The following is an 11906-nucleotide window of genomic DNA, read 5'->3' on the forward strand; positions in this document are numbered from 1 at the left end:
CGAGTGGTGGCGGTGGGCAGTGCGGGTGAGGCGGCGACAACCGGGGTGGGAGAGGAGGCGGCCGGTGACGGCACAATGGCTCTCCGGTGAAGGTTCGGCGGGGCGGCGGCGTTCCAGGTGACGGCGCACGGAAGTTTCAGGTGGTTGCAATCCCGCCAAAAAGGTACGGGAAGGCCATCCTCTCGTAAATCAACGGGGAGAAATGACCTCTTTTATGGGATCCTTTAAGATAAAGCCAGTCTATGAAAACTGTCGGAGAGTTTTTTTTTTTTGCCACAACTTCCGATAAAACGACCGTTATTTTAGAGATAGGGAAATTGTCGGTGTCCCTCTAAAGAATGGGCATGTTGTTGGTTTTCGTGGCGGGAAACGGAAAGTAGTATGGACATCATAAATAGTGTTACATGGTGTTTGAGTTGCCGGAAATTTAAATAACTAGAATGTTATCTAGCGAAGGTCTCCTGAGGGGGATGATAAGCGCACGTATTTTTCAGGTTTAGTTGCGACACGAGACCAAACGGTGTCGGTCTCTGTTCGTTCGTGCCTCAAATTTTTCTTATTTTTAGAAACAGCCATGCACCTCTGAATAAAATGTTATGCCTCTCGCAAATGCCATCCCTCACAACGAACGTTCGTCAACTATTGGGATCCTAAAATAATTCGACACAAATGCCTTCCAAATTTCCGGGAACAAGACGGCGACGGCTTGTCATTTGTGGACGGAGAACGGATTTGCTGCCTGCTGCGTTTGTTCGTTCCATCGTACTCATGCCCCCAAGGAAAGAAAAGAAAGAAAGAAAGAAACCAACCGGATCCAGTGTGATGAGTCATGAGTGCCACGACGCGGCGCCGCCTCTCGCCCCACCGCATCGCCACCCGAATCCATTCTCCGCTTGAATTTAGTCTCCTCTCTCTCCCCTCGGACGATATGATTGGCCGATCCACCCATCTTGCTGCTTACGTTTTCCGTCTGTTTCCACGAGCAACCTCTTAAACCCAACCAAACCCCCCAACCCAACCGAACACCACCACCCCCCTCCCCTCCGTCCGAAATCCCAATCCCCCCTCCCTCTCGCCTGCTCTTCTTCTCCGATTTTCTCCCTCCTCCCCTCCCCTCCCCTCCCCCCTCCCGGAAATCCGCAGCTTCCCGCTCCGAGCAATCGCTCCTGCAGCCCACCGCCGTCCCCGTCCTTCCTCGTCGGGGCGTCGCGTTCCTGCCCCCCTCCGCTCCGTCCGGAGTCGGCAGCCGTTCGGTTGTGAGGTATGGGGCGGTTTTCGTCCGGCGACTAGTCCAGTCCCGCGATCCCTGGGCGCGCGCCGTCCGTCTAGATCCGCCCCTGGTCTGCAGGGGGTTTCTTGATCCTGGGGAATTTTTCGGGGAGGCGTGCAGGAGGCGCATTTTCCTCTTCTTCCTCTGGTCTCCGCGGTCGGGTATCTTTCTTGCTTTTTGGCCATGCCAGCGGCTCCGGCGGTGGGCAGCAGCGGTCATGTCGCCGATGGCAGGGCCAGCTGTCTGGGTAACCTTCTTCGCCCCCACCCCCCTGCTCGCCCCGGCCCCGGCGCGCCGGTGCCTGTCCGTGGTCATACGGTGGAGACGATCGAGTCTTCAGGTGACACGGCTGCTGATAATCTTCTCCTCTCCGAAGACGGCCATGGGGACAGCACGGAGTGCTCGAGCTCATTTGGGCCCTCCTGCTCTGTTTCTGATGACGAGACCAAGTCAGGCATGCACGACATGGAGGTGGACTCGCCTTTCCTGGGTAATTTCAATGTGGACGGCGCCGCTTCTCTTCCAAAGATGGCCAGGTGCACATATCTCCGCAAGGCCCCTGTAAAAATTTCGATTCTGTCTTAGCATGATTTTGTTTCGACACAAAAGAAAGATCGGACATGTCCTATTCATAGAATTACTGGATACTGTAAAATGGATAATTTCTTTTACTGATTACCATAATAACAATAAAATAAGAACTAATCTGACATGTGCTGCTGTGTCCCTTTTACACATGCCCTGTCGTCACCAAATTTCATGACTCAAAACTGCAAAATTCGAAGTGTGAAACAGGCCCCACCTGCACAAGTGAAAGCATGCCTATTTTGGGGTGCCTTACGTTGACATAGATTAGGGGCGATTAAGATTGGCGCATGAATGCGTAATACTTCTTATATGTGATATTTATACCCAAATGATAAGTGCCACACGTGTGGCACAAAGTAACACCTCCCTGCCGTTTTTACAACTAAAATTGCCATAAGAAAAAATGAAACCCCAAAAAACTGAAACTTGTCATCCAAACAGAAAGTTGCCATAATTCACAACTAAAGTTGCCATCCCCGGGTAACTAAAGTTGCCATTAAAAAACGTCAGGGCGGAATTGTTTTGTGCCACACGTGTGGCTCTTATCAGGGTCCTATTTATAGATGAATTTTGTTTTGTGTACTCTGTATCCCTTTCTTATTATTAATAGTTTGTAAATGACATAAATCATGTTTCAGACAGAAGCAAGTGACAGCTGAGTGGAGAAAGGCCGTTCGCCCAATTATGTGGCGATGCCAGTGGTTAGAATTGCGTATGAAGGAGCTTTCGTCGCAAGTAGCAAAGTATGACAGGGAACTTGCTTTAATCAGTCATGAAAAAGATCTGCAGTCTGAGATGATTGCAACCGATAGTTCTGGTCCAGAACTGGCAAAACAGGATGCCCAAGGCCATGATAGAAATATTATGAAGAGGAGACAACGGCAAAGGCTTGAAGACATTGTGGACACCTCATTGTACATGGATAGTCATCAAATATTATCCTATTATCATGGTTTGACATCTATCCTTATTCTGCAGGGCAAGAAAATTTAAATTTTATATCCTGCAGTAGATCCGTATTTTGCACTGAGCTTGTACTGATACTTGGTAATGATGACGTGTCTCCTTCTTTTGCAGAAAGCAAAAACAGAAATAGTGGAGCTGAAACAGATGGTCTGTTGATTTATGATGATGCAGGTATGGTGGATGGCTTTGCCCTTGCACTCAAAGTTCTCCTATTTTATTAGTTTGAAAGTAGAAAGTGTAATCTTTATCATAGTTATGTCCTATGTACATATAACATTAGTTGTTTGTGCTACACAACTGTGGGTTTGGCAAGTAACTTTTATTATTAGTTTTAGGTTACCTCTTTTCTAGAAGTTATTTCTTTCAAAGAATGCACATTGCTCTCATTTAGAAAAGAAAGGGAAACACTAATTACCTACTTAATATGACTCGAGCGGAATTAGCGACCCTGCTAATCAGTGCAGGCAAGTTGTGAGATGTGACATACTTGCAAAAATTTGTTGGGTGCAAACTACTGCTTGGACTCACTTTACTATCTTTCAGTGGCGGAGCTACGGCTGGGCAAAACCAGGCCATGGCCCGCCCAGCTCAACAAAAATTTATTGAAGACTGGTGGTGAATTTTGGGCCCTAAGAGCAAAATTTCAGATGTACTGTACTAGTATTTTTTAAGCTGGTCCATTTTGGCCCACCCAAAGATGTGGATGTAGCTCCACCACTGCTATCTTTACAGCCTTTGATCTTGATATACATATGTTAGCCGCTTTTGCATCTATCGTATTTGTTTTGATTGTCCATCCCTTTATGTATCTTGTTATTACTTATTTGTTGATAATATATGGGGATACAACAATATTGAATATCATTGTAGTTATTACAGTTAGATTATTGAAGTTGGAAAACCAGAACACGTGCATCTTGGTCATTGTTTTGTATATATGGTGCGGCGTAGTTTTATTTTACCAATGTCTAATCCTTGGTTTGCTTGTAATTTCTAATGCAGTTGCTGAGGATACCAAAAGAAGAGTTCCTGACAATACATTACCGGAGTCTAAGGAAACAGATAGGGTCTTAGAACAATATTCTTTAACAGATATTCTTCGGACAATTGATAGTATCCAGTCTCGAGTCCTTAGGCTTCAAGGTCATCTCAGCAAGGTTTGCAGCAATCACACACAAGTTAAGGTGCCTCCAAAGAGTCAGAAGGCTCAAACCCAGTTAGCCTCTTGTAAGAAGGATGGACACCATCCTCAGAAAAAGAGGGATCTGAATAGTTTGCTTCAGGAGGAGGATAAACCTAGACCACTTGTTGGAGTGCCAACTGCTTTATCAGATAGGTGCACTGACTATGTGATGGAATGTGGAAAGAGAAATATTGCAGAAGAAGGTGCAACACAACCATATGCAAAGAAAGTCACATTTGAGACACTCTTTGGTGCAGATAATCCCTTAATTGATCATACTCATCTAGGAGAATTATACAAAGAAGTAAGCTCATGTTCCATACCAGTCTTCTCTATTTTAACCACAGTTTTTAAAAATTAATTATAATTTGACAATTCAGAGCCAAATGTAATGAATAATCTATATTTTCAGTGTTACCATCTTAGGAGTTTCAGTTGTACGAATGCAGGTCTTTGTAATTGTAATCGCCTTGAAGTAGATTGTTGACATATTTTCTGAGCATTGTTGGGTAACAATCTGAAACTAATGATTTTGGGCACTGTTTACTGTATTATTGGTCGAAAGTGGCTAGTTGCCTCAGTTTTGCACTTTTATGAGGAAGCAGTGCTGAAGCTCATATGATTCGTGTTGTTTCCCTTATGTTTTCTGGAGTTACCATCCATTCATGATTGTAGCTAACTAGTTAAGTCAAATTTAATATTAAACCATGCATCAGATTTGTAGTTTTCTTCTTGAATTATTGTGAAATGGAGACATACTACCAACTTTTGGATGGACATTTGTCGAACACACTTTTAGCTGATGATTTTTGGTTGTATTTGCAGAATGCTGATGATGTCCTAATAGACAATCGAGCAGCCCTAGTAGAAGGGTACCAGCAGTTTGAGAAGGTGAAGCAGGAAGCACAGAATCATGTGGAGCTGGCTAATAAGGTTGCTAACACCCTTCTTTCCAGAGGAGAAGAAACTGTTGCAAGACAGGTAGTTAAGCTTGAACCAGTTTATGAAATAGCTCCAAGTGTGAAGCAAGTCGGCCCTGGAAATAAACGAAGCAAGAAACCAAAGAAGAAATCTGGGAGCTCTCTGCCTCCTTTGGAAGAGCAAATCGAGAAGTCCCCTGATGTACCTGCAAAGAAGAGAACTGTGAAAGATCTGCACAATTTGAAGAATGAAAAGCCTGTTTTTGTAGCTGTGGACACGCGGAGGAGCCAACGAGTCCGAAAACCTAAAAAGTACGGAAGCGATTGAGTTCCAGGAACGGTCCTGTCTCCAGATTCGGTTTTGTCTTTGCTGCCCAAATTTCTGGCACATGGAAAACCAGATGTGTTACCTAATTGGTTTCTGCAAGTAGGCATAGTTTGGAAGAATATATGAAGTGGCATATCTTCGGCAGCTCCCCTTTACCTGGGACAGTAACAGCAGTAATGCTGAGTTGAGATTTTTTGGGTGCCTGCAAATTGTTCTTGTGAAACCTGGATTGTATAAAGTAACATCAGATAGAACTATAGTCCGGCATAATACAAGTTGTTTCGTCATTGCCAGTAGTGCAAATGTATGTAAAGCCATGTTTTTTGTGTTCAGAGATCTCAGGATTCGGCAAGCAAATATGAAGTCGATGAACTAAATGTCATTCATACTGCAGACTCGTTTGGTCCATGAAAGTAGTGCTAGTAAGTCATTTTGTTAAATGAGTAACATATTTTATAGCTTATAATCTCTCGAAAATATGGTGTTTTTTAACGTACGTAGCATCACGGTGAACTATATAAGTAAAAGCGAAAAGTTACCATGACTCAAATATAACTTGAGAAAAGTAACTGCCACACCACAATCTTTTTGCATCATTATTGAACACATCAGATCTTGTTGAATTTCTATCCAACGTTTCAGGTTTAAAGTTTAAACAACGTTAGACATGTTTAGTTCAGCCCATGCGAGTTTTGCCTGCGTGGTGGGTTCGATTCGTGCATTCTCTTCTCTAGCACGTCTCCTTTTAGCCGTTAAGCGACCCGCTGCAGTTGCACCCCGGAGCCTACCCAATCCCAAGTGTCGCCCCACTCCTCCCGACACATTCATATCAGGTGGAGGGAGGGGGGCGTGTCGAATTTGGGTAACTGCGCCCACTTCCCCCTTTTCTCTAAGTGTTCTCCTCATCTCCCTCTGTTTCAATCTGCGCCATCTCCCACGAATTGGTAAAAAACAAAATCAGATTTTTCAAACTTATAAAGGTCAATTTCAATTTTTTTCAAAACAAATGGCTACTTGTCACCGGGAGCCATATCGCAACACTCAAGTGGACCGCTTTATTATGGAATTAAGACATAGTAGCTAGTTCAAATTATTTATATGTACACAAGTATAATCATCATGTATATTTATGTATGTCGAATTAGCTATACTTATACAGGTAGAATTCATCCTGTATACATATGCACTCGAACTAGCTATATGTGTCAAGTGTATAATACGACCCAAAAGGCATGTGCTGCAGTAAGTGACAAAATGAGAACAGATACATCTGTATATAGTTATAGCAAGCAACAAGGGAGAACGATAATTCCGTTGTGCCACGTCATGTTTTTGTTGTCCGTTTAGTGTACTCAGCTTTGACCTTCTTCAGCGTCACGACCACATCGTGCATCGTCATTCGCTGGTCTGGAGAGTCGCTAGAACAAATCAAACCCAACTCAAATATTGAAGCAAGAAAGCCATCGTCCAAGATGCAGCTAGAAAGAGAGGAGCCATGTAATAGCTGTCCATCGACGACCTTGACAAGCTCTGCAGGATATGCCTCATGAACCCACCGCCTGAGCGTTAATTGTGCGCCAAACATAGTGGCAGTGGGTCGCTTTCCAGTGAAGAGTTCAAGGAGCATAATCCCATAGCTGAAGACGTCGCTCTTCCGCGATGCTTTTCCAAGTGACCCATACTCTGTTTGAGAAAGAACAAAATATAGATTAGATGTAGTTGCTCAACCATGTTGTTTTGAGTAGAGTCGTAATTTATCATTGGTTCAAACAAATGTTTGCTGAGAAAAATAACAACATCTAGCTAATTAAATACCTGGTGCCATGTACCCAATTGTTCCAGGCATGCTCACACTTATCATGGAGTTGTCATCTAGAACCAACTTTGCAATGCCAAAGTCTGCCACATGCGCCGTCATGTCCTCGTCAAACAACACATTGCTAGGCTTCAAGTCACGATGCAAGATCAGCTCACAGTGCTCATGGTGTAGATAAGCCATTGCCATCGAAACATCAAGCATGATGCCCAGTCTCTCAAGGAATCCCAAGCGCGTTGTTGTGCTCTGTGATCCATGAAGGAGCATCTCTAAGCTACCATTTGGCATGTATTGAAGCACCAGTGCTCTGAAATCAAGGTTGGAACATGTGTTAAGTATCCTTATCAGGTTGCGGTGTCGTGCCATACGAAGCACTCGACACTCCGCATCAAAGCTTTGGATGGCCTGCTCTAGTTGCATGTCAAGAACTTTTATCGCAACCACCAAACCACTGCTCAGTTGGCCCTTAAAGACTTTTCCAAAGCTTCCGGATCCCAAGATGTTTTCATCATGGAAATTATTGGTGACGCGAACAAGCTCATGATAGGAGACTATCTGATGGCCTATGGCATCAGTTGGATCAACAGAAACATTGTCCTTTCCCTTCTTAAGTTCCTTTCTGAACCATAGGTATACGTAAATGGCAATGGCGCCAAAAGCTAATATGAGGGTTGGCAGTAGAAATGGAAGCAAGTGGCTTTTACTTGAATGATTTCTATCAAGGCATGGTGGAAATTTTAGCCGCGGAGCGCCGCATAGCCCAGGGTTCCCAACCAAAGATTTCAATGTGAGGTTTGAGAAAACACCTCCCTCGGGTATTTGTCCTTCTAGCCTATTGAATGATAGGTTCAAGGTATTCAAGTACGTCAAGTTAGCAAGGAACATTGGAATGGTACCAGAGAGATTGTTAAACGAGAGGTCCAATGATGCTAGGCTTTTTACTTTTTCGAGTTGAACTGGAATTGAGCCTTTGAAAGAGTTATGTGATAGATTTAGGTAGGTAAGCATACTAAGTTGTCCAAATGTTTCTGGTATGCTTCCTATCAACAAGTTAGAAGATATGTCTATTTGATAGGTTTGTCTTAGACCAGTAACATCTACCGGTACTTCACCAGTAAAGGAATTGTGTGAAAGATCAAGTGTGATAAGTTTATCCAGGTGGAAGAAACTCGTTGGTATCGTTGAGCTTAACTGGTTATATGAAAAGTCTAAGCTTTCTAACCAGCTAAGATTACCAAAGTTTCTTGGTATGGAGCCTGATAATTTGTTGGCTTGGAGAAACAATCGTTCTAGACTTCGAAGCATACCCGTTTGTGTAGGGATAGGGCCTGGCATGTTATTCCAGGAGAGATCAAGCCATGCAAGATTTTCCAGCGTAGTGATAGATTCTGGAATTGGCTCGGTGAATAGGTTATCCCGAAAATCAATCCATAGAAGGTTGCTTATATTTGAAATTGCTACTGGAAGGCCACCTATCAACTGGTTGGCACCTGCACCAAAATAGTTTAAACGTGAAGAGAAGTTTCCCACATAGCCAGGGATGGTGCCTGTAAAACGATTTTTTTCAAAATCAAGGAATTGGAGTTGTCTGCACTTGGAAAGAGCTGACAAGAAATCTAGATTCCCCTCTAAATTGTTGTCTCCCAAAGCAAGAATATTCAAAACTGTATTTGTTCCAAGCATTGATGGTACTTGACCGGACAAGTGATTCACTTGGAAATTTAGGTAAGACAATTTGGACAAGTTACCGAGCGAAGCTGGAAATTTACCAGTCAATTGGTTGTATTGAAGATCAAGATAAGAGAGTTCCTGCATAAGACCTAATTCTGGTGGAATCTCCCCTGTTAGACTGCCGTTTGCGAGTTGTAGTTTAGTGACTTTGGTAAGATTACCAAGGGCCGCTGGGATCGAGCCAATAAGGTGATTAAAACCCAAGTTAAGTTTTTTGAGGTTTGTCAATTTGGCCAACCATGTCGGCAGAACATCCACAAAAGAATTTTCGTGCAAATCAATTACTTGTAGGTATTGGCATGATGCAAACCCTGATGGTAACCGACCGGCAAATTTGTTACCATATATGGAAACAACCTGTAACATTGGGAGGCTGAAACTTTGATTGCTCGGAAATGTTCCGGTCAGGTTACGATTATTTACTAAGGAAATTTCCTGTAATCTAGACATGTTGAACATGGCTTGTGGCACCAGGCCAGAGAGTTGATTAAAATCCAGTCTTAATAATTCAAGCATGGATAGTGATGCAACGGCGTGTGGTATAGGACCTGAGAGGCTATTGTTCCCAAAGTTAACGAACGTCAACAAAGGCGTGTTGTTGAACAAATACGGAGGTATTTGTCCACTCAAGCCGTTCCCGTACAGATTAATCTGTGTAAGGTTGCGCATGCGTAGCATCATCTGAGGAGGGATCTGGCCTGACAACTGGTTCAAATGAAGATAGAGAAACTCGAGCCTCGTGAGGTTGCCTAGGGCAGCAGGTATGGCATTTGACAGGCTATTTTGATGAAGACCGAAGAATCTGAGACGACGTAGCCTGCCAAGTTCGGAAGGGATAGGCCCTGTGAGATTGGTGTTCCTGAGGTTAAGGACGGAGAGAAAAGAGAGGTTACCGACATGAGGTGCCAGTGGCCCAAGGAGAGGCGTGTCGGGCAATGATAAGGCGGTGACGCGTTGCCTGCGCCGGCTGCACGAGACACCGGCCCAGCGGCAAAAGGACGTGCCGGTGGCCCAGTTGGCGGCAAGGACGCCGAGACGGTCCGCGAGCTGCGCTTTGAAAGCCAGAAGGGCGGCGAGGTCGGTGTCGCTGCCGTTGGTCGGACCGGAAGAAGAAAACGGGACGGGAGAAAGCAGGACTGCTAGGAGGAAGATGTGAATACGGGCAGGCATGGAGGACGGCGAGGCCATTGAGCTGGGCAGGAAATGGCTGTTTGGCTATGTGCAGATTACAGCGGGAGTGGTGTTGAATTTATATGGATATGGGCTTTGTGCAGAAGCAGAACCCCATCCTTCGTGTGCCACAGGCGGGTCGATCAGTCACCTTGCCATTGCCGGCGATCACACGGCGCGCAATTAATGTGCGGAGCTATCCAACCTTGCTCGAGCGACACGGTTTCTACAGGCCAATCGTAAATGCATCCCACGTCCAGGGATTTACCCGATTGGGATAGGATCGGACGAAACCTCTACGCCAGCTTTGCAACGGACTAGACCTGTCGATCGTGAAATGCAGGAAAAATGCAGCGTATACTGCTTAAATGCTGATCGATAGTAGTATCTCGGGTAGCGTCGAGACCGGGCTCAGGAGGGACATGCCACGGTCACGTCTTACTGCAAGACTGCCTTCTCCGGTTCACAAAATTATACTGCAGTATTATTCTGGGCGTCGCCGTGGCCACGTCATCATGAATTTTATTACTCTCTCAGTTCATTTTTGTAAGTCATTCCAGATAACTTAAAATGGACTGTTTTATACATTGTCTGAAATGTCTTCAAGGTCTTATAAAAATAAACAAAGAGAGTATTTTTCTCGGTGCCGGAGAGGAAGTGGAAGACGATGATTTGCGATTGGGCAAGACACCAGCTGTGTACGCCGGCGTCGCCTCAGTGGTGGCCTTCATGGGACCCAAGCAGCGGCGACCTCCGTGTTCTACTTCTCCGCGACGATGGAGGCGGGCGCGAACGTGCTAGCCACAATTTCGTTCATCTCAGCGAAGCCGGCTTCTTTCTCTGCTGACAGGGTACGCTTACGTGTACGTTGACAGTGATGGTGTGGGCGGTACGACGCGACCTCGTCCACGGCAGCCACGATGTCGGTGCCACAGTGCTTCCTTGCGTGCCGGCCTAGAGCAACTTGCCGAGGCAATGAATCTGCAAGTGAGTACTAGGGGTACGAATAGGGGTGGAACCTAGCTATAGCGAGGTGTGACACTCGGATTTTACGAGTTCAAACACCTCACGGAGAGGTAAAAGCCCTACGTCTCGAGCCCCGAGGCTATGTTTTCTCTGGGTGTCTGGTTATAGAAGGGTTGCCAACCCTTGCTGCCCCCATTAAAGCTACGTTACAAGGTGTAACACCCCGGATGTAATTTACCTTATCTGTATCCCAACTCTTGCCGTTTCCGGCCAAAGTTATTTTATTTTTCTCGGTGTCGGGTTTTTGTCTCCGTGTGTTTTTGCCTTTGTCATGCATCTCATATCATGTCATCATGTGCATTGCATTGCATACGTGTTCGTCTCATGCATCCGAGCATTTTCCCCGTTGTCCGTTTTGCATTCAGGCGCTCCTATGTCCTCCGGTGGTCCTTTCTACCTCTTTTCATGTGTGGGGGTTAAACATTTCCGGATTGGACCGAGACTTGCCAAGCGGCCTTGGTTTACTACCGGTAGACCGCATGTCAAGTTTCGTACCATTTGGACTTCGTTTGATACTCCAACGGTTGACCGAGGGACCGAGAAGGCCTCGTTTGTGTTGCAGCCCAACACCCTTCCAATTTGGCCCAAAACCCACCTAAACCCTCTCCATCATCTAGAGCGTTCGATCACGACCGCGTGGCCGAAAACCGCACTCCATTTGGAGCCTCCTAGCTCCTCCTATCTATAAAAAGGCCTCCTCCCCGAAAATTTCGGATCAAGTCTACCCTAACCCTAGCTCCCCGCTCCTCTTCGCGCGCCGGACGTGTCCGCCGGCGCCGGACAACGTCCGCCGCCGCCCGCGCCCTCTCAGCGACCGCCACCTGTCCCGGTGAACAGTACATGCGCCAGATCCAGATCCAGATCCGCGAGGGTTGACTTTTCATCCCCGAACCCTAATTTGTCCAAAC

At 45.6% G+C, this 11906-nt stretch overlaps 2 protein-coding genes across 3 annotated transcripts; one reads left to right on the top strand and one right to left on the bottom strand.

Annotated features, from left to right (window-relative positions):
* The first annotated feature begins 1061 nt into the window (after positions 1-1061).
* LOC125514612 (uncharacterized) lies at positions 1062-5684 on the top strand. Its single transcript, XM_048679950.2, has 5 exons — positions 1062-1806; positions 2497-2810; positions 2936-2995; positions 3827-4311; positions 4833-5684. Exons 1-5 carry the CDS (start codon positions 1454-1456, stop codon positions 5253-5255), a joined length of 1635 nt encoding a protein of 544 aa, XP_048535907.1. The 5' UTR covers positions 1062-1453; the 3' UTR covers positions 5256-5684.
* An 818-nt stretch (positions 5685-6502) lies between these two features.
* On the bottom strand, positions 6503-10044 carry LOC125514594 (uncharacterized). Of its 2 annotated transcripts, XM_048679940.2 has the most exons (3): positions 9700-9988; positions 7071-9619; positions 6503-6938 (listed from the first exon to the last, which is right to left on the bottom strand). In XM_048679940.2, coding segments are annotated over exons 1-3 (2910 nt in total). In that variant the 5' UTR covers positions 9702-9988; the 3' UTR covers positions 6503-6579. The 2 variants fall into 2 exon arrangements, with proteins under 2 accessions (XP_048535897.2, XP_048535889.2); XM_048679932.2 differs by having other exon boundaries at positions 7071-10044.
* Between the last annotated feature and the right edge of the window lie 1862 nt (positions 10045-11906).

This window comes from Triticum urartu, chromosome 1A (genome assembly GCF_056163025.1).
Source record: "Triticum urartu cultivar PI428250 chromosome 1A, HENAU_Tu73, whole genome shotgun sequence".
In the NCBI taxonomy this organism is placed as follows: Eukaryota; Viridiplantae; Streptophyta; class Magnoliopsida; order Poales; family Poaceae; genus Triticum; species Triticum urartu.